At 39.7% G+C, this 27,069-nt stretch overlaps 1 protein-coding gene across 2 annotated transcripts in view; it reads left to right on the forward strand.

Moving 5' to 3' along the window:
* The first annotated feature begins 993 nt into the window (after nt 1-993).
* Nucleotides 994-27,069, forward strand: part of LOC141016298 (epidermal retinol dehydrogenase 2-like) — a 62,066-nt gene continuing 35,990 nt past the window's right edge. The window contains exons 1-5 of one of the 2 annotated variants that reach the window (XM_073490581.1): nt 994-1,133; nt 3,776-4,103; nt 13,232-13,363; nt 15,229-15,328; nt 25,759-25,903. In XM_073490581.1, coding sequence (XP_073346682.1) covers nt 3,783-4,103; nt 13,232-13,363; nt 15,229-15,328; nt 25,759-25,903 — 698 coding nt within the window. In that variant the 5' untranslated portion in view covers nt 994-1,133; nt 3,776-3,782. The remainder of the gene's footprint in view (nt 1,134-3,775; nt 4,104-13,231; nt 13,364-15,228; nt 15,329-25,758; nt 25,904-27,069) is intronic. The other variant, XM_073490580.1, reaches the window with a different exon arrangement.

Here is a 27,069-nt window from a genome sequence, read left to right on the forward strand (position 1 = left end):
AACTCAAATAAAAATTTTACAGTGGCTCTAATCCTCTTCCTTCTTGCAGAGGATGTTCATAAGTGGTAATGTCGGTATCCATGATCGGTTATGTTGATGTCATATATAATCACAAGCCCCCGCCCTCTTCAGTCTGAATTGGTGGGACAGATGTTGACATTGTGGAATCATACACATACCTGGGTGTTGTGCTGGACGATAAATTGGAGTGGTCTACAAACACGGAGGGCCTGAGCGGGCTTTACTTCCTGAGGAGGCTCAGGTCCTTCAATGTCTGCAAACGGATGCTCCAGATGTTCTATCAGTCTGTTGTTGCGAGCACCATCTGCTTGGCTGTGGTGTCCTGGGGTGCGAGCATCAAATCAAAAGATGCCAACAGACTGAATAAACTCATCAAGAAGGCAGAGTCTGTTGTTGACTCTAAGCTTGTCCCCCTGGAGGAGGTGGTGGAGGACAGGATGCTGGCAAAACTGCTGGCTATCATGGACAATGCCTCTCACCCCCTCCACAAAACTCTGGACAAGCTAAAGAGCAGCTTCAGCAACAGACTCATTCAACCCCGCTGCCTTAAGGAACGGCACAGGAAATCATTCCTACCTGGTACTTTTGTGTTTCTATATTTGGTACTATTTGTATTTTGATTGTATCTGTACTTGAATGTACTTGAATCTATCTATCTATCTATCTATCTATCTATCTATCTATCTATCTATCTATCTATCTGTCTGTCTGTCTGTCTGTCTGTCTGTCTGTCTGTCTGTGGGATGCTAATACCTTTGTAGAGTCAAATAGAGAAGTGTAGACTTACTGTGGAGCCAAAGGCGACTTCCCACGTGAGTGTACACTAGATGCCTGTTCTCTTCTATCAGCCTTAATAAAGGAGGGAAAAAGCACACAAACACTCCAAGTCCCACAATCCCTCGCGAAGCAGGGGAGACGGGAGGGGCTGGGACTGGTTAATCAGCAGTCATGTGACACATCCGGCTTCTCCCTGTTCACAACAGTGTTAGATGGTAAGCGCTGCCTTTCTCTCCCCGGGGCTATACAAACGGCTGTAACGGCTCAAAGTACAGGGAAGACTCACCGAGCTGCAACTGCTCCACACCTGCCGTCCTGCTGCTCAGCTCACCACGGTACGTTCACCGGCCTCTAACCGGAGCTGCTAACTCCTTCTTAACTTACATTTATCAACCTCAGTGTGCTCAAAGACGTTTGATGGGAGCGTTGCTTTATGTGATGTAACGAGAGCAAAGGTCTCTCACAGCCGGACAGAGCGCAGGACTGTTCACTTGTTTTCTTACTTTTTATTGTAAAATGTCGTTTGTCTTTTGTTCACCATGACAACTGTCAGATGTATCGGAGACATGATGCGGTAACAAGAGACAGACAGACTTCTAAAGGAGCTAAAACTTGTTTAAACCCTCAGAACAAACGGGCCGAATACAAGTGACGGAAATGACCCGGGTTCTCCGCATATTGTAGCTCATTACTACTATTTACATAAACGTGACATCACTTCGGAGGTTTTTGAAAGCATGTTGTGTGGATGTGTATTGTAGGTGGGCACTAAGGATGGAAATGTGAGATGACTGTAAAAAGTCTGAATGGAATCTAGTAAGATTTTTTTTTCATTAACTTAAAGGGGCACTGTGACGTTTTTATTGTTATATTTACAATATTAATGAGGTAATAACTCTAGGTCCCAGAACACTGTTTGAAGCTAGAAAGATGGCAGGGCCCGCCACAGATAAACAAAGTAAAACAGTATAAACTGTGTTGTCCTTTAAGGTCAGTTTGTTTACTCAGTTTATTCAGTTATGAAAACAAAGAGAGTTTGTTTATTTAGTTTAAAAAAAATCAGCCAATGAAGATCTTTCTCTTCTCATCAACATTTCTTCAACAAAACTACAGAGTGCTCCTTTAATGTAAATATAAAAACTTTGTTTATTTCAAGTTGATTAAACTTAAAAAATTCTAGTTTCTACTTTCAGACCCACTTCAGAACTCACAGACTGAATCACAATGTTTGTTTACAGTAAGTTCCAGGCAGAAATAAAATGCATCAGCTTACATTCAATTGAACTGACATTTTTCATGATGTTTCGACAATGCGTATACATCTCATTCATCTAAACTGCATGTTTGATGCTTACGTATCTCATTAATAACAGCACTTTCACTCACACTGGTCAGGAGACCGAATTGACCTGTTGAGCCACAAACTGAAGAAAGTGACAGCTTGAGTTTACCAAAAACTAGACAACAGTTAGACATCAATGAAGCTAGCAAAGTAACAGTACATGAAAAAAGCACAGCAGAAACACCAGATGGACCATCATGTTTTACTCTAATCTTTCCATGTTACCATTACCGTTACAAAGACAGCAGAAATAAACAAGTTTGCAGATTGCACATAACTCTACAATTAAAACCAGCACCCGGAAGAGTTGTTACCACAACGTCTATAAACAGCACATTTCTCCCCAGCATGCATTGTTTGAGGGTTAAAACTCTAGCGAGACCCTTTTTCTTCAAAAAAGGTTTCCAGAAACATGTTTTGGAAACTGGGAAAAAATCACCAAATTTTATGTGTTGTGGAGTTTTAAGCAACTTTCTAAATTTAGTAAAATGCTGTCTACAACACATTCTTAACTATTTGGATTTCTTTATTAATACAGCAAATCTTATACATGAAGATATTTAGTTCTTTGTGTTAAAAAGTACTCTAAGTACTCTCGTGCCACAAGATCTCGCCATATTGAAATGTGACGATATTTCTTGTCGAGGTGAAAAGCTGTCTTGCGGTATCGGTACATAACAGACAGAGCAGCCGCCAGCATGACAGAGTCTGACGTTGAACTCGAAGTTAGCATAGAAGATGCCCCCTCCACAAACAAAATGTAAACATTGTTAGAAAATAGTGCCGTACACCGCGGCGAACACAAGCACTTTGCAAAGACACCTTCAGAACCAGCACAGCTGTCTACTAAAATCAACCGCACCTGTAAAAAAAAAAAAAAAAATCCCTGACAAACCAGACAACGCTGACAAATGCCTATGCGTCTGAACTTCTACAGTCAAGTGCCAGAGCCACGACAATAACGAAAGACATCTGCGTTTTCACTGCAGCTGATATGAGGCCAGCGACTCCTCCACACGTTAGAGCCAAAGTACACCATTCCATGTTCCAAAGTGCTTCCTGTCTGCTTCCATCTCTGAAGTGTCTTACCTCCCAGAAGCTTTAAGTTTGAACACACTGTTTCAACTGATTTCACCTTTTATACAAAATAAATTGAAGAATATAACATATTGACTGTAAGCATGTCAATTTTTACAAATACAGTTAATGGTTACTAATAATAATGAACTTTGAACGGGAGCAGCTGTAACACAAACAATTTCCCCTCGTGGATAATAAAGTATTTCTAATTCTGATTAATAGCTGCTTCTTTGACACCCATTGAGAAAGTCCCCAGACTCCCCTGAGACTTGTTGAGTTAAGTGAAACTTTATAAACTTTGTGAAACGCTGTCTACAACACATTCTGAACTATTTGGGCCTTCTGGTTGCAAACATTATACATGAACATATTTCTTTCTGCTTGTTAAAGAATGTTGGATTTGTTTGTTCCAGTGTTGTAGGTGTGTATTTGCATGTAGAGCAGGGAAGTGAGATCCTATCACAAGAATCAAACTTGTGATCCAATCACTAGGCTACCAAATGTGAACAGCTGCTATATTTCTCTAATGTATCATTTCTCTTCCTTCCCTTCTAGATCCATTATGAATTTCTTCCTGGAAACACTTCAGGTCCTCCTACTGTCCATCTGGTACAATGTGGAATCTTTTATCCACCTGTTTGTTCCCATTAAGAAGAAGAACATAGCTGGCGAGGTGGTCCTGATATCTGGGTCAGGTAGCGGCATCGGTCGCCTCATGGCACAGGAGTTTGCAGCTCTTGGCACTGTGTTGGTGTTGTGGGATATTAACCAGGAGGGAATGAAGGAAACGGCTAGACTGGCTAAACAGAGCGGTGCCAGCAGAGTCCACTACTATCTGTGTGACTGCAGCGACAAGAACGAAGTCTACAGAGTGGCTGACCAGGTAATCTGTAAAAGTTGCAATAACATAGTAACCATCAAAGTCATAGCAGATATCTGGGAACAGCAACAGCATTAACAAGAAGTGTGATGGTTAGACGGTCACAGGTTTTAAACTAACAGTTTGGCCAGCAGTGAGCAAAATGAACTTTTTGACTGGTAAATGAAAAAACCCACTGGCCAAGCATATTTTCTATTTGCCACAAATTTTGTGTCACACATCGTTTCTCAGTACATTTCATAGAAATAATAAGGTATTATGTTGCATACAGAATAGTTTGCAATGGAAACGACTGGACAACTCTACACCCGACAAACTTTCAACAGCGATGGCTAAATGGGTGGCTACAGCTTGCAGGCCGCTTAACATTGCTTAGTGAACCCAGGGGTCAGCAACCTTTACTATTAAAAGAGCCATTGTCCCTCGCCAAAAAAATCTGTCCGGAGCCGCAAAACATATTTGTGTCTTATAATGAAGGCAGCCTAGAAAGTCTAAATTAGCCTAAGAAGATTATTAATAGGCCTAACTGAGATTTAATTTATATTTTCACATCATGCGGCAACTCTGCAGTGGGCTACTTATGCTTACATTATAAGGTACTTGAACTTTGCATTTCCATTTCAATGATGCCATGTTTTGGTGCATTTATGAAACAAATGAACGAGCCTACAATAAATAGAAATAGAGTAGCAATACAGAGCTATATATGCAGACCTACTTAAGTCCTTGGTGTTTGTGAAAATGTACAAAATAAAAAGTAGCCTCATCTGATAATAACTAAAACACATAGCAGCAGGCTGGATTTAAAAACAGTGAAAGTCAAAAAAGGCGAAAAAACACAGGACAGTTTACATTTTATTTTAGTCCAGAAATGACTGTCGGTCCAGTTTCAGTGTGAGTTAATCCTTCTTTTTTTATCCTCAGCCACATACAGTGATCAACCCTTGGGCTTGAGCATGAAACACAATGATATTAACTGAGGATCATTTAATAACAACTTGATAGAACAGATACAATTCTGTGTGTAGGCTGTATTTTTACTGTCGGAGAATGTAAGAATCACTGTAGGCCTTCAACAGTGATGATGATAAAAATTTCAATATAAGCTAATAAGCTGTGAGCCAAACGGCAATACTGACTTGAATTTGTGTCAAGAAGCAGCTGATGAAATATGAAGAGATGTTACAGTGAGAATGAATCACGTACTGTGAATGGGACTGAAAAGTTAAATAAATCTCAATGTATTAATGAACATTTAAATATTTAAAACGAGTTTCTGGCTTGAATGATTTGAAAAGATAATAATTAAATATAGTTCAAATGTTGGAAAATATACTGTGTGTCTGTGTGTGTGCATGTGAGTGCGTGCATATTTGGCATCATTTGCGCGCGTGTGTGTGTGCCACTGTGTGTTTTAACGGACTCATTGATAAATCTGTCTCTCTGTGTTGGCCCAATTGTTATCGGTTGCCATGGAAATGGTAACTAAGTTGTTTGTGGTAACGAACTGAGAGAGCTGATTTCACATTATCACCTCACCATCATGCTTCTCCCTCAGAAACAGTAACTGTTATCACTTACACACACTTGTGTGTATGTTTGCTGCCTCCAGATATTTTTCCTCTGTTTAATGGGACTTAATGCAGCAGTTGGTCAGTGTTTCTGTCATTTAAAAGCCCACCGAGCCAAAGGTTTTGGCCAATTGCCTCCAGAGAACCACTGTTAAGTCATTTTTCTGCTGGAGTGAAGATTGTGGAAATGAGGGCAAGTTGAAGACAAGGGCTGTGTCCGAAATCACTCACTACTCCCTATATATTGCATTACCTAGTGAGTACGCCATTTTGTAGTAATGTCCGAATGTCTAGTGGGAATTATTATACCCTATATAGTGGACTCAAAGTATCCCACAATATATCGTGAAAAGTAGTGTGCAACCGATGGTCACTAACCAAGCAATATTTACCATCATGCATTGCGCTGAGAGAAAAATGGCGGACGAATGCATTATTCGTGTGTGTTTTTATGAGCTATTATTAACTTATTTATTCATGTGTGTTTTTATGAGCTACTGGACACCTGATTTTCCTCTAAGGGATGAATAAAGTATCTATCTATTTATCCATCTATCGAATTTGAGTTAAGAACAAAGTTGTGCCATGTCTGTTTCCACAGGAGTGGGTGTAGTCTGACAATACAAATGAAGTATTGACACTGACAATGCTTTTATGATTTATATTTCTTGTATAAATGTAAAATCCTTCATCTTTATACTTACAATCTGACGATGTCTTGCTAGATTAGCAAGAGCCACAAACCTCACTCTCCTTCGTCTTGTTTGTTGTATTCTTATTCTCCTTCTGATCAAAATCATCTGGATGATGGTGAGTAAGAACACAGATAAATTCATATTTGGTGGCATTTTGGGGAGCTCTGAGACTCGTATGCAATTGCGGGGTAAATTGGTTCTAACTATAGCTCTTTGATCGAATGGTACAAGATAAAAGAGATAAAAAAGAGACAAAAAATGTGGCGCAAAAAGTGTATATATACACATACATGTATATAGTATATTTTAAATAGTAATATAATTAATATTAAATATAATCGGGATGTACATTGAAATGCTTGTGTTTTGACTCAGTATTAACTGTATACTTTTTTTTACTCGTTTTAATATATATTTAAGTATTTATTATGGATAGTCGACAACAGGCAATGATGTATGACGTTTCAACTGTGCGACAGCAGTGACGTAATTAACAGCACCTGAGTAGTGTCCGAAAGTGCTTTTTTCTTTCTGCCGATGAGCTCCCTATATAGTCCACTATGTTGGACTCCCTATGTAGTGACTAGGGAGTAGTAGGGGTGGGCGATATGGCAAAAATATCATATCACGATTTTTTAAAAATAAAATCACGATTTTGATTTTATCACGATCTTAAATCAAAAAAAGAAAAACAGACAATTTAGGCCATAGAACCTTTCTGAACAGATTTTAATTTAAATAGTTGCAGTTTTGCCAACGTGCAAACAACGTAAACATACTAAAAGGTAAACAACAACACTCTGATAAAGTGCACTCTTGCAACATAAAAGGTAGCTTTCAATAAACATGAAAGTAAAATATCAATGAAGACAATACTGTATGTTTTATTCAACACAGTCATTTTAACAGGATTTAAGTATATCAAGACACTAAATAGCTTATTGAAAAGGGTCCGTCAGTGGTCGGACTATCCGACGGGGGGGGGGGTCGCGGTAATTTGACCACTGTACAATTAGCGCATTTACTGTTTATTAGCGGCCAAGCGCGACCTATCCATGCGCCTGTGTGTGTGTGTGTGTGCGCGCGCGTGCGTGCGCACCCGAGAGAGGCGGCAGGTGGAGGGGCTAACTGGCAGAGATGAGAGATGGTGAAACGCTGTTTTTTTTTTGTTTGTTTGTTTTTTAAAGCGACCAACTCCTCCGTTTGGCTTTCAGCCATGGCTCTCCCCATGCGGCTACCGCTACACACATAAACAAGGAGGAGGGTAAGAAAGCGCGTCACTGCCCGTAATTCGCTATGATTGGTCGGTCAGGTTGACGACGTAATACGTTTGGTGCGTCGGTGCATCAGCATAGAGCTGCAATTTATAGAATGTGCCCTAGACGATCCCTACGATCTCTGCACTTTGGCAGATCGTCTACACATTCTAATCCTTCACGATCTAATATCGTCATATCGCACACCCCTAGGGAGTAGGAAATGAGTGAGTGATTTCGGACACAGCCAAGGTTTTTATAATTTTTTGAGCTCCTCCCCACTCCGTCAGTTGGCTCCTCCACTCTGGCTGTCAACATTCCACCACATACACACCAATGCAAAAATCTTAAAGTGGCTGCAAAGTAATGAATTATGAATGCTATGAAATAGTCAAATTAATGTGAAAAAGTCCTAATCTTTGTGAAAGTTTCACAGTTTGAGTGGAGTTTCTATGAGAATGTATGAAGGAGGGAGAAGATTTGGAAAATGAGTGAGTTTGAAGTGATTTCTAATTGACAAAGCTTTAAAGAAAGTTGACTATTTTGAAAAGTTTTAATGGGATTTGAAAGATGAATATAACCTTGAATGTAGACAAATTGTGGAATATTTCAAAGTTTGAACGGAGTTAGAATACCTCCGAAATTATGAATGACATCAATGAGAAAAATAGACGCAGTCGATTCCTAATTGAGATAAGTATTTTGGTGTTTGAATGGAATTAATTTGTTGAAAAATGGGGAAGAAGTTAGCGAACGAACAAATCAGACCCAGAAGATATAATAATATTAAAAATTAAGAATTCTGTGCATTGAAGAACAAAAAAGACATGTAATCGTAATTATAACTAAATATTACACATTTTTGTTATCATTACTACCGGTTCTAGTATCGCAGTTGTGCATGGGGTTTGTCTAAGTGGTGTCGCCGTAGTACCCCATCTAGCAGAACTCGTTGCTCAACCGCTGTGGGTAGGCAACGTCAAACACTTTCTCTCTATTTCATTACCTCAAAACATATTAAAAAATGCAAGACAAGAATGTAATATGCTTGTTACATAGACTATATTATAACTGTTGATTGTGATTTTGAAGGGTTATGAAAATGTAATTTCATGAATGGTTATTGTCTTGCAATGTTGCATGGAATGTATACTAGCTAGCTGGCTAGGCACAAATTAATTCCTGTCAGAATGTTAGCCAGCTAGCTAGTATACATTTCGTACATTAGCTAGCAAACAGCCCATATACATTCAGAACATATTCCACTCGCTAGCTTTGCGTGAAGTTAGGAACATCACTGGAAAGTTAATTTGCTCGCCACACATTCACCCAGCGACAGTGCTCACAGCCGTATGAGCTAACGTCTCTGCTGCCCGTCTAAGTTTGCTTGCAGGTACGTAACTAAAAACAACAATTGGCAACAATACCTGACATCTGCTGGGGTTTGGTCCCCATCAATGTTGACCCCTTGCCTTTGAGGTTATTCTGGAGAATATTCTGCGCAGTTTTGGATTGTTGCAATAATAATAAACTTACATTTGCATAAAGAAAGCATATTTGTCCACTCCCATTTTGATACGAGTATCAAAAACCTATAATGATAAAAACTTAAATATCCATTTAAGGTACATTTAGAGCAAATAAAAAATGTGTGAATAATTTGCGATTAATTGCGAATTAACTTTGGACAATCGTGCGATTAATCATGGTTAAATATTTTAATTGATTGATACCCCTATTAAAAACACTACAAGGAACTTTCATTTTCTGTTGTTCCTGGCGGCGTCTGTGGACAAAAGCTGGATGAGCACTACAGCCGCCTGTCGTGAAGATCTTGATCTGGCTAATGTATTTGTTTAGGAGGCGAGGCTTATAATAATCTGATAATAGTCTGTGAGCGAGCAGAGCTGTGTGCCAAAGGGAAGGCAAAACATATTGCCAAAGTTAAATCAAAGTAAGGGGAGATGCTGTGTCTGAAAGGGTGAATGCTGGCCTGTCTTTGAAAGTGCTTTGAGTGGTCAATAAATGGTAAATGGACTGTATTCATCTTGTGCTTTTCTATTCTTAGCGACCACTTAACGTTCTTTACAAAACAGCACTCAATCACTGCTTCCATGCAAGACGCCAGCTGCTCATCAGGAGCATTAACCATTCCTACACACACGGATGGAAGAGCCACTAGGAGCAATTTGGGGTTCAGTATCTTGTCCATAGATACTTCGACATGTAGACTGCAGGGGCGGGGAATCTAACCACCAACTTTCCGATGGTGGGAACACTTTGGCGGCCACATCCGCCAAATAAGACTAGAAAATTGCTATATGCTGTAAATACGGTCCATTTACCATTTGTCCATTTAACTAACATTATCAACAGAGAGTTAATATTATGTAGAAGACGTCTATGTACTGTGTTACAGAGATGTTTACTGGAGTTAGTATGCTAAGCAGCAAGCCCTCTCCAGAGTCCAGGTCCAATGTGTGGCCACCCCGCCTCCAAGTGGGCGTCGATGACGTCTTGTGACCACAGCCAATGTAATGACCCCCTTCCTTCCCTCAAATGAGCCTGTGTTGTGATATGTATGTATATATATACATATATATATGTATGTATATATGTATGTATATATGTATGTATATATGTATGTATATATATATGTATGTATATATGTATGTATATATGTATGTATATATATGTATGTATATATATGTATGTGTATATATATGTATATATATGTATGTATATATATGTATATATATATGTATGTATATATGTATGTATGTATGTATATATCTGTATATATATATATCTGTATATATATGTATGTATATATATATATGTGTATATATGTATATATATGTGTATATATGTATATATATGTGTGTATATATGTATATATATGTGTGTATATATGTATATATATGTGTGTGTATATGTGTATGTATATATGTATGTATATATATATATATATATATATGTATATGTATATATATGTATGTATATATACGTATGTATATATATATGTGTATATATGTATATATATGTGTATATATACGTATATACATATATATGTGTATATATATGTATATATATGTATATATGTATATATATGTATATATATATACACCTTGTGTCACCTTGCCTCCAAAATGTTCGTAAGCATGTGTCAAAGTATGCTTGCAGGTGCGCACATTCTCCCATCAAGTTGTTTTTTATAAATCACAACTTTTGCGTGGGAAGTGGCGTACGCCCCTGTCAGGCCCCATTTTGTGCGTACGCAATTTTTATAAATGAGATCCCAGAACAGAGCAGATGTGTGTTTCCCTCCTGACAAGGCAGTGCAAACTTCACTGCCCTCTTTTCCAGCCGCTCTGCTCCGCATGTTCAGTAGCCCCATTCACACCCGAAAAACAGTGTCTGTCGCCAGCAGCAGAGCCAGGCGGCTCCCACAGTTTAATGGAGGTGATTATGTGATGCAATTTAGAGCAAAAAACTTTACCTCACCATGTCTTTGTCTCCTTCCACTATTGTGTTGTTGTAGTTGCTGTCTCTGGAAACTTGTATTGAAAAATCACTGCGACTTTCAGCCCTCCTGGCCGAGATCCTAGTGAACTTTCCCCCAGAAAACAGCCTCCCTCCCCACGACTGACAGTCAGACACTGTCCTGTTTACTGATGGTGACTATGTAATTATGTAATTTAGAGCTAAAAAACTTTGTCACTTTCCAGGATGTTCGGTGAGTCAAGATCTCAATCACAAAAACATTATAACAGCATCCATATGATTATAAACAGTCAGCAGGTACATGTTTAGATTAACAGGAGGTCAACGGGGGAAACACATTGAAAAAAACACACAGACGCCATCATCATGACGCGTACCATCACGCCTCTTTTGGACCCACAGCGTGGCTTTACGCCGGAGCTGCTTGGTTCGGAAAGGCAGTGAATTCGTGAACCTCCGCTGCGGAGATAATGCAGAGTCTCTGTGTGAAAAGGGCTTGTGTCTCTTCTCTCAGCATGGAGCTCTGAAACTCTGCCCTCCTGCAGCCACAGACACACCAGCTGCTTCTACTCTGCTGCAGTCATGGATTTGTCACCTGTCTTCTGTTTGATCCTCACACAGTTCAGTAGGATTTTTCACACTTGGGTTTTTACTCTGTAACAGAGGTGACTTGAAATGTAACAAAGTACAGTACTTGATATTATAAATAGTAGTAAAATTATTGATTTTTTTTTTATTGAAGTGCACAAAATGGACCCAGCTACAGTAACAAGAGTAAATGTAATTTTCTCTGCAGCAGCAGCAGCAGCACAGACTACCTCTGAAATGAGCATAAAGCTGCTAGCTAGTCAGAATTTGTATATGTGTAGTTCTATGTAAATAAGGGCATGTTCAGCCAGCCCCGGTGTGTGTGTGTGTGTGTGTGTGTGTGTGTGTGTGTGTGTGTGTGTGTGTGTGTGTGTGTGTGTGTGTGTGTGTGTGTCCTCGAGGCAGGGGAGGGATGGATGTTGTGTAAACAGACAGTTGGCCCATTAACTTAATGTAGGCAAGAACTTAAACGACACATGTGAAAGAGAGGAAGCAGGATCTAACCAACACTAATGCCCCTTTTTCACTGGACAAAAATCCCACTTAAACCCGCTAAGATCAGGCTTTTGTGTGCAATGGGAATGTGTAAACTCTGCATTTACACCCAGGTCTATTGACTCTGCAGTAGACCTGTTTTTTATCACCTCTGCTCAGCTTTGATCTAAACGTAACACCGGGGTGAATATGCAAAATTCCACCGTGTGAAGTGATGACGCGTTATCAACATCTGGTGGTGGCGCGTAAATAAAGAAAGGCTTTGGGATGTGGTCTATTCAAGGACGTTTTGTTACTGGACACAGTGTTAGAGGCAGAGCCCGTTCATTCCTATGAAAGCTGCTCAGTGGTGTTTTGAAGCCAAAAAAGCTCGACTTCCCGGTTGTGAAAATACCTGGATCGCCGGCCGAGCTGGCTAACTTCCAGTTTAGCGCCCGGCTAGCTTGAATGGGGATAAAATAATTTAATCGTGCGGCTCTTCTAAACTTTTTAAAATGACAGACCCTCACAACAAACAGAGGAATAACAACAGTCATTACAGAGTGAATCATAGAAAAAGAGAGACATCCCACAGGTAGAAGTAAAGGAAAGAGCAGGGAGGGTTAATAGATAATAAGAATAGTTAGAATTAGTTCTCTTATAATCCAACATCTTCAGATATGAGTGCAAATTATTGTTCTTGCAACTGCATTCATAAAATGTTTTGACTTAAATGTAGCTTACCTCTGTTATTTAATTTTCATTAGTACACTTCAGGAAAAATATTAAGAGGGATAACACAGAAAATTTCCGGGGAGCATTTAATATCCCAAAATTTACATTATATTATTAAGACATTTTTTAACACAGTTTAATTCCAGAAATGTTATTTTTATTCAGGGAATAACAGTAAAAATGGTGTGAAATGTAAAACAGTCTTCAGTAGCAGCTGCAGTTACATTTCAAATCTGTATATTTGGAAATACCTTTTTACAAATGGGATTGCATCACACATGTTAAACATTTTACTTTGGTCCATCTAGGTGAAGCGAGAGGTGGGTGACGTCAGCATTCTGGTGAACAATGCTGGGATCGTGACAGGAAAGAAGTTCATGGATGCTCCGGATTCCTTGATTGAGAAGACGGTGGAGGTCAACACTATGGCTCACTTCTGGGTCAGTTTGACACAGCAAACATGCAGAGCTGTCAGCTAGAATATCACTGCACATCGCCAGCAAACTTTTTTCATGTTGTTTCCTGTATTGTGGATTGATGTGGTTTCTGATTGAGACTTTATCTGTGAAAATCTGAAGATGCAGATAAAGATTTGTCAGTGTTGTAGTGTGAGACTTAACATTTTCACATTAACATTTTCTCCCGCCTTGACTGTTCAATTGCTTGACTTCTGGCACTGCTACTTGCAGCTCATCGAAAACCCTTCACACTGATTGTATCGAGTTATCAAAACATAAAAATTAAAACTGAAATTAGCTAACGCCTTGTTAGACTGAACCAGAGCTGTCATGGCTGAGGGTGTAAAGTAGTTTAGATTATTTTTCTATCAATGAAAATATTGGGGGTTTTTTTCGATTAGTGGATCAATCTATTAACTAAGTTATTGATTATTGTAATGATTATTTATCGAATTCTTGATTAATGATAAAAGTCAAAAACTTTCCCCATAATATTTCAATATTTAAGTTAATCACCTATTCATTATTATCTAATTTCCACACTTACTGCTGTGTGGTGATGTTAATAATAATAATAATAATAATAATAATAACAGACCCTCTGTGTTTGAGGTCCAGTGTCAGAAAAATTCTGGACCTCAAATTTGAAAGATCGCAGCGTGTCGCTGTTTTGATAATAATACATTTATAATTTATAATTAATTTAATCACTGAATCTCATAGAAACCAGTTCCTCCTCATGTGTAATAACATCCTGTCATGAGTAAGCTGCGTGCTCCAGCCAAGTTTAGGCTGTTATGGGTAGTTATCATTATACTATCCTGGTTTCATTGTTTTACACTGCGAGCAAAATAAAAAAACAGAAGAAAACAAAACATTCTATGAACAGTCATCTCATCTACTTATTAATGTGAGATGTTAACTCTTCAGAGCAGCAGCTTTGTAGCTGGTGGACCTCTGGTTCAATAGGCCGCATACCAAATTCCTTCCTTTTTACGCACACCACCGGATGTTGATAACGCGTCCCAGGTGTAAAGGCTGAGTTTACACATTCCCAACAGCCTGATCTTAGCAGGTTTAAGTGGGATTTTTGAGCAGTGGAAAAGGAGTATTAGTCTGGACCAACTCTGCTGTTAAGAATGCTGGAAAATGCTGTAATAACTTGCATGAGCAGGCTTTTAATTTCTCTTCTGTGGCAGCAATCAACATGCATTGTTTCAGTTACTGACTATTATACTGCAACCTGAGCCTATCTGTACACTTAATGGGTCACTGCAGCAATAATAGCATGCACTTTACAGTGACTGCAGCAACTTGCTCGTAGCTCTGTTGCATACCGGGAGAGACTCGCTCCCTACAAACCCCCACCGCCACCCTCCACTCTCACCATTGCTAAACAGAGCAGTGGTCCACTGTTGATTCAAAATGTATTAATATTGAATGTATCACGTGTCCAAATTGCACCACATTCGACACTGCACCTGCTTGGATCCTCAGCAACAAACCTGCCAAGTGTGAAGAAGATTGGATCAACTTTTCCTGAGATATTTCTTTGAATCGATCAACGTTAAAATAATTTATTTCCTCAACATTTGAAATGGTGATTTTAATATGCCACTAATAACTAACAACTACAGATGATGATAAAGTAAAGAAACCTTTTGATCAATGATCATGATTAGCATCAGTGGATACTGCTTCATGCAATCGATGATCATTCCCAAAAATCCTGATCAGAGCACTGATAGTACTGAGGAAAGAGGTTGTCAGTTGTCCTCTGAGCTGTGCCTGTTTGGGCTTCTTGATTAGTTTCATGGTTTACTTGTTTTCTGTTTCTCTCTCCTCAGACCTACAAGGCCTTCCTTCCTGCCATGATAGCGAACAATCACGGCCATCTTGTCAGCATTGCCAGTTCTGCTGGACTCATAGGAGTCAATGGATTGGCAGGTTTGTGTTTTCCCCCTCCATATCATGTATGTCATGAGTGCCATTGATTAACACCCATAAGTTTACACTTTTTATGTGATTACAGCATTTTTAAAGTTCTTCTGATCATCAAAGGTTTTGTTTGAAGAACAATTTGTCAGATCTAGTGAGAATGTATGTCCTTATCTGTCCTGCATGATTTCTGTCAGGGCCGATCACAGCATCTTCTAAATGATAGATAAAGGTTGCCTAAAGCTGAACTCGGCCTGGTCTAGTGTTTTTTGTAAACCATTGTGCTCTGGGCAGTGTTTCTGTGATTGGTGCTGGTCGATGTGTACAGTCAAATATAACCTTCAAAACAATTTACAGAGACCGCTGATGCTGTGCATCACCGACCCAAAGCATTGATATAAGACAACCTGAGAATGAGATGCAGCTATCAACTTTCTTTCTCCAGAAAGGCCTTTAATACAAAAAAAAACACGTGAAGCGAATTGACTGCGGGATTATTTGCTATTATTCAACCAGACCGCCAGAATACCTTACTGTACATTAACCATAAACTAACAAGCAACTGTAGTCACTGACAATGTTTGTGTCTGTGTTTGTGCTCAGTTGAGCTGCTGACTAAACTCAGTACTCACCAGAGACTCTGGTTATTTCCCTCCAGTCTCTTCTTTTTCCCCATGTCCTCTCTGTACATACATTAAATAAAATAAGTTTTCCCTCTAGTCAGCAATCAACAAGGATGAAGAGAGACTTACAGTACAGAGTGACAATAAATCCACTATTAATTAGGAGTGGGCGATATGGGCAAAAAATAATATCTAGATATTTTTGGGGATTTTGGCGATAACGATAATCAGTTGATATCCTTTAAAATTCAAGAATATTTGTGTCCAGACCGATCCACTGAAAATGACTGAAAACGCTGTAGTTCATATTCCAGGCCTATAGGTGGCGCTTGAAATTCACCAAAACGGAGAAGAAGAGACGGAGCGAGCGCAAAAAACTTGCGCGCTGTAAACAAACAGACAGTAGACAGAGAAACCGAACCCAACAAGAAGAAGACGAAAATGGCTAGTGCAAGGAAACCAGAATCATTTGTGTGGACCGATAATGAGGTCGAACTGCTGCTGTGACACACTCGACTACAAGGCGAGTAAATTGCAAGAAACACGAACACAAGCATGTAGTCCGCCATTGAAGTTGTTGTTGTTATGAGACGTCGCGGGGTTCAGAGGTCGAAGGCAAGAGGTCGAGGGGTGGGGCGAATCCAGCCATGCTGTAGAGAGCGTTGCTGCACCGTGTATTAAGTGGATGTGAGGAGTTTCCGCGTGCGTTTCAATATTTTTGGCGAAGTAATTTAAATACTCGATAATGGAAATTTGCACATCGTCAAAAAAAAAAATGACGATATTATCGCCAACGATATATATCGCCCATCCCTACTATTAATCCCAAATGTTTTAACAAAAGAAACTCTAAGCTCTTCTCAGGCTTGTATACGGCTTCAGATCAGGCAGAATCGGGTGTGACTGCGGGTGTTGATTCCTCCAGCAGCTCCAGCTCTGCCCCCAGCCCTCTCCCTCATAGCTCCATGGTTCTCAATAGCTTAGCAGTGGCTCTTCCCCTGCGTCTCACCCATTCATCCCCACACAACACTCTGCGAAGCCCTGTGACACGCTGCATGGACATTGTATATAAAAATGCTGCACGAAAAATTTGCTTTGTGTTTAGTGTGAACACTGCACATTTTGACCAGAGAGATTTAAATTAGTCTTAGACTTTTTTCATGGTAAAAAAAATTATATTTACTGGATAACCAAACCCTTTCTCTGGGTACACAAGCTGTAGAAAACACTGAGCTGTGTGCTTTTAAATCAGTAGAAGTGTATTCTGAGTCAGAGTTGTGAGTGAACCTCTCGACTCCACCTCTGAGCAGCACAAAGTAAACAGTAGGCAGCGCTCTGCAGTACTCACCCTGACATTTGTGTCGGCTAGAGATTTAAGCAGTTATGTCTCTATATTAGTGACATGAACAGGTCCTGCTGTTATTGTTTAAAACTGCATTCGAACTTTAGCATTTGATAATGCAGGGTTTAATGAGAGGCTCACCAAATCCTGTCCGATCTCTCCTGCCATACTGCCACACCTTTCTCCAGAAATGGTACACAACACATTGGAAACTATTAACCCTTGCGTCGTCAAATTTAACCCAATTCAAATCTTCCACTTTAAACATTTTTTTCACCCTATTACATCCTTTGTAGGACTTCATGAATTTGTAAGCGAATAGCATCCAAACACATTAAATAAATGATGACATTTTCGCTCAATAAAAAGGGTTTTACTCAAACTTTATACAGTATGTCCGTGTTTGCAGTCAAAAACGACCAAACAATAGTAATCTACGTATTAAGGTCACACCCACATAGAGTAAAGGTGAAATTGTAACTTCAAACGCACTGTCCAAAGTACTGGACTACACAGGAGCATTTTGGGTCTTTACTCAGTCGAACTTGGTTATACACATGTATCGTGCATAGAACCTGTCCGAAATTACAAATAGGTGCCACAAATTGCAGCACCACTTGTGTTAGTTCTGTATGGCAATGATAGTAAATCAATATTATGATTGAAACGCAACTCAAACCATGTGATGAAACTTTAAATTCCCCTGAGCATGTGTAAATCAGCATGTATCAACTGCATCTGGCTGGCCTGTGCCCATCTCCTTTTTTTTTAATAAAGAGCCCCTCCTCCTGGCTTTAATGGTGATGTTAGACCTCTTTTTTTAAGGTTCAATCCTCAAATGGACAGCATTCTCTTGTGTTTGTGACAGTTTATTATTTTTTTCTGATACAGCAGCTCAAATTGTATGAGTTGGAGTTGGCTGGAAACATTTTGGCCCAGCAAGTGCTTCCCAGGCATAATTGGCCAGATAGTGGAGCTGTACAAAAATGCAATTTTGGAAAGGCCGATTGACAGGAAATTGGACAGACAAGTCCAGCTTTGTGTCTTCTTGGACCATTAAGGTCTGCAGTGATGGATTTTTCTTTGAGGAAAACTGAAATGTATTTTCTCCCTCTGCTTCCATTCTGGGATGCGGACATAGTCAGGCACCGCGACAGTGCCGCGATGGACAACTGTGGTCATTGCATGTTGAAAAACTGTGATGAAGACATGGAATGATTATATTGTTAGTTTTTGCTGTCATTGACCATTTTAAGTGGTGGCAGCCTGGAAATAATTTTTGGGCAAAAAAGACAACATAACAGTGAAATGCAAGTTTAATCGTTTGTATGTAAAAACTCTGCTAGTCTTACTGTTTACAAAGGGCTTTAACAGAACAAAAGCAGGACACTCAGCAAGATAATATAACAGACTGCATAACAGTCAAGCCAAACTAGTCGAAGTTAAAACAGGAAGCCAAAGAAAGAGAAAGCACAAATGCATACATACATACATACATACATAGACACACACACACACACACACACACACACACACACACACACACACTCACATACACTCCAATCAGCCGCAGCATCATCCAACCACCCAAACACCAGTGTTTCCCACACATTAATTTATTTGTGGCGGTCCACCACAATATCAACATTGGCCGCCACATATTGGTTTTCTATTTTTGGAGCCGTGCATACCTTTCTCACTCACTCAAGACAGCGCACCCGTCAGTGAATAGCATGATGTTATATACTCTGATACAGTGGATGGCAGTGTGGTTTTTAGTCCGCCAGTAAAACCAACGAAGAAGAGGAGGACTATTTAACGCAGTTGGCTTGACCGTAACTTCCTCTGCAAAGAAGACCTGTCAGAATTTTGGCAATCTGGTCCAATAAAATTCAGAGTCTAGAAGAGCCGCCCGATTACATTTTATCCCCATCCAAGTTAGCTCGGCGCTAAACCGGAAGTTAGCCGACTCAGTCAGCGGAAGTCTTGAGTGCGCATGCTCTATGGACCCCAGCTGGACAGCCACCGCTACAATTAAAGTCTGATTCTGTGGGAAACACTGAACACCATTGCAGAGCAAACACAGCCCGCCCATGGCCCAGTGTTTTGCATGTATTCAAGTTACTTGCAGCAGTTTGACTGCGGGTTTATTCTCCCTAAACAGACAGAATACCTTGCCGTACAATAGCCGTAAGCTAGTGAACAACAGCAGACACCGCTTGTGTTTGTGTCTGCATGTATGTGTTTTTTGGCCCTCTGACTAAAGTCAGCACCCACTAAAGACTCCCAATCTTTCTAGTGTCTGCCATTGTCTTTGCTTTTCTCTTCTCTTCTGTATGCTCATGAAGGAAAGTACATTCCCCTTCATTCAGCAGTCAAATAAATAAAGAGAGAGAATTAACATTGCAGGACATCACAGTGGATTTTGGCACCGCTGTGCCTTGTTGCAGCAGAATGGTTGAGAAGCAAGTGTGATAATAAATCCACTTTTTGTTCAGAAAATTAAACTCCTGCCCTGTACTCAACTCTGGATGTTTGTTATTTCCGCTGTAAAGTAGGGAATTTTAACATTGGCTCTTATGGGGATTAACTCTGTTCTTGAGCTAGCCTTGAGTGGCCAGCCGAGGAACTGCCGTTTATGGCACTTTCATGTTGACTTCATTTTTCAGCCCTGGAGCTTGCTGCTTGCTTACACTGCGAACATTTTTTTTAATGATTATGTCAATATATAAATCAAGAAATAAACAAAAATTGCAGCTTGTCAAACTCTGTGCAAAAAATCATATGTAAATGTTTTAGCTGAAAGTCTAATAAAAAAATAGACAAAAGAAGAAAAGCAAAACTGTACAGACAAGAAAGACAAGTGCGTTTGTGATGTGTTTGTCTTTGATTAGTTGAAACAACATCACCCTTTAGAACACACAGAAAGAAAGAAAGAAAGAAAGAAAGAAAGAAAGAAAGAAACAGGTTTATGGTGTTACCTGTCCATCTACCTGTTATCTGTTTTTTGTTGGATCGTTAATAGCCAAAATATCTCCAAACTACTGAAGTTGAATAACTAATTGCACTGCTTTAATGTTGCTTATTCAGCTTACTTGTCGTCTTAGTCTTTGGTTTATTGGTTGGTGGCAACTAACATTTTAGGTGCATTAGTGCCCCCATTTTCTGGTAAAGGACTCATGAGTGGTTTACAGTTATTGTTGCAAACATTTATCAACCTTTCTTACACTTCTGTCAAAGATAATTATTTTGAGATTATTATCGGTGTCTTTCTTCGCCCTACCTCTGTGCCAAATTTCAGCCTCTTGGTGGGAAAATCATGGCTGCCAAACAGAGTAAATTTTTGTGGACCGATCGACACACCAACAGCCACACACACATAGCGACCTATAGAACTGCTAGTTGCAGCTAAAAATAGAACTTTTGTTTTCTTCTGTGCAAGTGCAAGAGTTTGAGGGACTTATGGTTCTGTGCTACGGGATGCATTATCATCATGTAATCATGATAGTGAAGTTTCATATTGGCCGATATTGATAATTACTGATCATTTTTAATGACCTGTCTTATGATGGCTCATTAAGTACAGTGGTACTTAATGAGCCCGGAGACACTTCACGGCAGTGAAGTGCGGTTCTGGAGACACTTAGAGGAGCACAGGCAAAGGGTGTGTTTGCCGGCATGGTTGCAGCTCATAGGCTGCCATATCAGACCACAAGAAGAGCAGACATTACCACAGCCACTGTGTTTTTTTTTAGCCACAACAGTTTTACAGGCGGAGAACTGTGGTCCATAGTAACGCCTCTGACATGCCCTTCTGTTGTTGTCAGTCACATGGCGATGGTGCAACTGAACTACACACCTGTTAAATGATTGGCCGTTTGCGTGTCACTCGTAGCACTGATTATCAAAATATATGATAGGCCGTTTATAAGCCAGGGTGTATTCGCTATGTGCTGTCATGTTAGTTTGCATTAAATGCATACATGTGAAACTATCGACCATTTTACTAACCTTGTTCTATTGAGATACATGTTGCTATCATTTTAAAAACAATAAATGCACTAAACATTGAAAAAGAAAACACTTTGATCGTTCTTCAAAAGATTTCCCTCCTCTAAACCAAAGTAAAACTACTAAAGTGTGTTTTTTACACTGACACAGTTATTATTTTATACTATACTTACCGAAAAAAGAGGATAGAACTTGGAGTCATAAATAGGAATTAAGTATGTGAACTGAGGTTAAAGTGCATTTGATCTCACTTTAAGTTTGTTTAAGTTTAGGACCACTTAAACAAACCCATTTTTGGATGGAAACACAATTAAGGAATCATGAAGCAAGCACAAGGGTAAAGCACATTTGGTAATACTGGTTTTATTTCAGATACTACTTTCCACTGACTGTCCAATCAAGTCACGTCAGTTGTATTTGTGTAGTATTTACATCTACTATCGGCCGACAGACAGCGATGATGACAGTGACTGTAAGAAGGATGAGGTGAGATGGATACTGGCACTCAATAACCGACCTTCAGCCTTAAACCTTCTACGTCGCCAAGGCCAGAAAAACCTTTGGTCTCACCAGATACAATTTTATCTTTATTATAGCTTTATCTGTGTTCAGGTTTGATTGTCCCTAAGATATCAGCCACTATACAATATGTAGTATTCTTCTGAACTCTGTTCTTCGTGTACTTTGCATTAAATAGATGAATATATTTCCCATCTCCAGGTCTGTGGTATGAAGTCAGTATGCAGGCTTATAATTCACCTGCTGAGATGTAGTTTCCAAATGATTAATGTGGTGACAACAAAATAATGACCTTAAAGTTTACTGTCTGGTTACTTAACATGGTCATAGGTGGGTAAGTCAATTACTGTTGAAAACCAAGATACAGGTAGAGTTTGTCAAAACAACATGGCTATTTTTAAGTTTTAAGACTTTAAGTTACTTTTTCTTATTATTTTTCTTATTATACTAGCCCTAGTCCTACACTAAGGATAGCCCTGGGATATCTTAGCCCCTTTTGACACACAAATTGTTAACCTAAGCTCAGGGCTAAACAATTCACACTGCACCTCTAATAGCTCTGGGGTAAGCACCCAAGTGCTTTGAAGTCAAGCTGAACATTTTGGAATGTTGTCTTACTACTTCTTTTATCTTTAGCCCCATTTTAAACAGGCATCTCTTAGCCCCAGGCTTAATTGATTTTTCATGCCCTAGACTAAAGTCAGGGTTAGCCCACTTTGGAGTATGCCAGTGTGAACGCTTTCTTAGGGCGCACTCACACTTGGCCCAGTTGCTCTGTACCGTGCAGCAGCATGATTGTCCCTCCACCCCAGTGCCCCGCCCACCTGCACTTACATTGTTCCAGTCCCAACCGGGCCTGAGCACAGTTACCTCTTGTACATACATCATCATGTCGTAGCGCAGTTGCAGCACAATGGAGAACAACACAGAGAACATGAATAACTTTAATAACTTTTTTGTGGCTTATTTTGTGTCAGCCGTGCCGTGCCAAAGCACACCTCTTCCAGCCGTGCTAGTGTGAGTGCGCCCTTAGCCTGGGACTAACAACTCTCTATTGCAGTTTTTCCACTAGCACTTTTGGCCGCGCCGGGTCAAACCGAGCCGCTCTGATTTTCTTTTCCATTACTAATTTTACTGCGCCGAGTTGAGCCGGCGATGGACTTGCTCTGGGGATGGGCCTCTGGAGTTGCAACTGCCCCCAAGCCAGTCACGGTGACGTCTTGCGACTGCAGCCAACCTGTGACAAGCACCCGTCTCCCCCTAAAATTGATACTGAAATCATGTCCGTGCAGGAAACCTGAGAGAAAGATGTTTTTAAAAGTCAGTGCATTCAGCTCTCAGTACTTTTGTAGCTTCTAACTAAATCTCTTTAGTTTCTTTCATCCTGTTTGTACTTTCAGACATCTGCTGTGTTTTACCGTTTCATTGTGTTCACTTTCAGCTGTTTCAGGGCTAATGTTTAGTTAAAGCTGCTGAAAACACAAGGTTTGATGTAATGCTGCTTCATAATAAAAACTTTTAAATTACTAAATAACGGGGGGCTTTGATTGTGAAGAAGTTATAGTAAATTAAACTTGTTTTTAACTGAATTAGCGGAGCCACATTGTTAGAAGTGATTCTCACATTGTTAGAAGTGATTCTTTGATAAGACCGCTGGGATCTGGACAAGCATGTAATTGGTTTAAGACACACCTTCAAGCAGGTAGCCCAGTTGTGATGGAAATGCAAAACCTGGGCTGCGCTGGGCTGCCGCACCGAGTTAAACCGAGTAGAGCTAGGCTGGCAGATGCAATTGGGAAAAACGCCATATGCCTGGGGCTAACAGCTCCCTTAGCCTGTGGCTAAGTGCTCTCTATGGGCGGCTGTGGCTCAGGGGTAGAGCCAGCGTCTTGTTATCAGAAGGTCACTGGTTCGACTCCCCTGGTCTGCATGTTGAAGTGTTCTTGGGCAACATACTGAACCGATGTGCTGCTCGATGTGCTGGTTGGCACCTTGCATGGCAGCCACCGCCATCAGTGTATGAATGTATACATATACATATATATATACATATATACATGTATATACACACACATATATAATATATATATATATATATATTATATAGTATATGTGTATATATATGTATATATACACACACACATCTCACATGTACACGACTCGGCCATGTACCAGGGATAGGTGTACTCATCGATGATCCACAAGCATCGATGATGCTTGTGGATGGGCAGTGTTTCCCAGATGATGAACAGTGTTTCCCAGATGATGAACTTTTGATTTGAAGATGCTGACCACATCATCACCATCTTGTTGATGCTGTTAACGAAAACAAAACTGCAAAACAACTGCTTCACCAGGCATAAAACTGGAAAAAAAATATAATATGCGGTGTTAGGGGATAGACTTCACTCACACACAAACACACTGGAAGCCAACCACGTTGGGTGTTAAATGATCCTTGTGAGGCATTCTTTTTCCATGGTTGTGTTGAGATGAGGAGCAAAGAACGCTCAACAGGAAATCGCTTGTGACTCCACTGTCTTGCAAGGAAAGACATCAACACCCACTTGCACTTAGTTGGCTCATAACAGCATGTTAACAGCATCAACAAGATGGTGATGATTATGTGGTCAGCATCTTCAAATCAAAAGTTCATCATCTGGGAACACTGCCCATCCACAAGCATCGATGATGTAAACAGAGTACACCTATCCCTGGTACATGGCCGAGTCGAGTGCAACACTTTGATCCGAGATGTTGTGGCAGAGACAAAAAACCTGTGTTTCAGCAATAAAGCCAGCACTAGGGTGAGGGAGCTGTTATTAGATATTAGATTTACATTTAGGGCATCTAGCAGATGCTTTTGTCCAAAGCGACTCACAGTAATTCATACATATATATATGTATGTATATGTGTGTGTGTGTGTGTGTGTGTGTATTAGTGTGTGTGTGTGTGTGTGTGTGTATTAGTGTGTGTGTGTGTGTGTGTGTGTGTGTGTGTGTGTGTGTGTGTGTTTAGACAACTTTCATCAGGATATATCCTGGCTGGCACCATATAAAATAATGACATAAATGAAAAAAAGTGCCTCGACATAAATTTTAAAAGATGCACTGTGTGTTTATGCACAGTTGTATAAAATTAACTGAATATAAGTTCTGTGTTTTTGGAGCGTGAAGGAGTTTAAGAACTTACATGTCGTTAGTGTATTTCTAGAATTAAACTTAAAAACACAGGTTGCAAATGTTAAAATTGCAAAAACTTTCATCCGGAATATCAAATATCCTTTAAAGGTACCTTGTTTCCAGATTGGTAGTGAAAAAATAGGACTTGGACAGATGGAGCAAAATTTTCCAAAGTTAAGTGAAATTCAATGTTATAAGTCTTTTGGAAATGTCTAGGAAAAACAATGGCCGAGTTTGGCATTTTATTTATTTATTTTTATTATTTTCTTTACTGACTTAGACACGTGGTTGAGGTGTTTCTATCACAAGTTAAACAGGGTTTGGTGAATCTATGTAACATCACTGTAATGCCCATCAATAGCAGTCTGTTTCAGTTGAACTGAGCAAAAACAATGCATGTGGTTTGGTGTTTGGAAAACTTTACATATGGTTTCCTAATCATCTGTAAGTAAAGAGGATCAGGTGTCTGTCCTGGTGGCATAATATTATTGAACCACCTATATATTCACTAACAACTGAAGGTATTTTGGAACAGGTGGTGGGTTAGGTGTATGAAATCACTGCCGTGGTCCAGCTGCATGAGATGAAAAATAACAAATATCTAAAGTAATTAATTACCATTTCATGTCCTGTTGGAATATATCCTGTCTGAGACTTCAGGTAAACATCAAATAAGACTATAAACTGACGTCTGTGACTCCTTATAAGTGATAATTCTTTTGACATGTGTTTTCCTGTATCTCTGACCCTTCTCCCTGCAGACTACTGTGCCAGTAAGTTTGCAGCAGTGGGTTTTGCAGAATCAGTCGGTTTGGAGCTGCTTGCAACTGGGAAAGATGGTGTCAAGACAACTATTGTGTGCCCGTACTTCATCAACACTGGGATGTTCGATGGATGTCAAACTAAGTAGGTATCTTTATATGATTTCGACCTTTGATAGTTTTGTTTAAATTTAGGTATCCGGCACTCTTGGCTGAAATGAAACTGTTCATTAAAAATAATTTGCACATGCAAAGGTTGTATTTAGGAGCTTGTCTGAAGGTATCTTAGTTCATTTGTGATTATCCAACACAGAGTTGCACAATGAAATGTAAGTTGTAGCCCCTACATGCTACATACACACTCAAAAGTTTGGGGTCACAGAAATGTCTAGGGATGTCCCGATCAGGTTTTTTTTACCCCGATCCCGATCCGAGTCAATTAATATTTAGTATCTGCCGATACCGAGTCCCGATCCGATACTTAGCCCTAACTAATATTTTCCTAGATAATACAGCTGCATTAAGAAAAAATTACCTGCATCCAAGCTGTTCCTTAATAGGTTTTTTTATTTTGTTGAAACAAAGTAAATACTTTCATATGGCTCTTTGTTATTCTGCATATGCTATTGCAACATTGGTTTTCATTTGTTTTTTGTTTTTTAACGAAAACAACCAAGTAAACAAAGTCAGTAACTAAACCCTGATCCTCTCACGGAGATGGGCTGGTTATCCAGAGCAATGAATACAATTACCTTCTCTGTAATAGTTTTGGCCATGTCGCTGTCTCGAGGATATTTCTCTTTCCTTTTGAAAGTATCCGCAAGTGTTTGTTGCTTCGGTGCCATTGCCTGTATTGCTTGAGTGAACTCGTTGTGGTCCTTTGAGTGTTTGTTTTTTATGCGCCGTATCAAATGTGTAGTATGAAATGCAGCTCTTTTGTTACCAGCTCGCGAAACAGTCATATTGCAGATGTTACATGTCGCCGTTGGACCGCTTTCGCTTTTCATTAGCGAATTAAAATATGTCCACGCTGCAGACATTTTATCCACAGGTTCTCTAGACTCTCTAGACTCCCGATCAGTGAAACAATGCCCGTATCGGCCCCGATCCCGATCCTGCAGATCGGCTCGGGACATCCCTAGAAATGTCCTTATTTCTGAAGCACAAACACTCATAAATACAGTCTAGACATTATAAATTTGTGTTAGCTTATCCAAGTTTGCTCATGGATCACCAGAAAACCCTTGTGCAGGTATGTTCGAACAGCTCAAAACTGTTATAGAAGCGAAAACATTGGCTTCTTTAGGCTTT

Source organism: Pagrus major, chromosome 21 (assembly GCF_040436345.1).
Source record: "Pagrus major chromosome 21, Pma_NU_1.0".
Taxonomy (NCBI): Eukaryota; Metazoa; Chordata; class Actinopteri; order Spariformes; family Sparidae; genus Pagrus; species Pagrus major.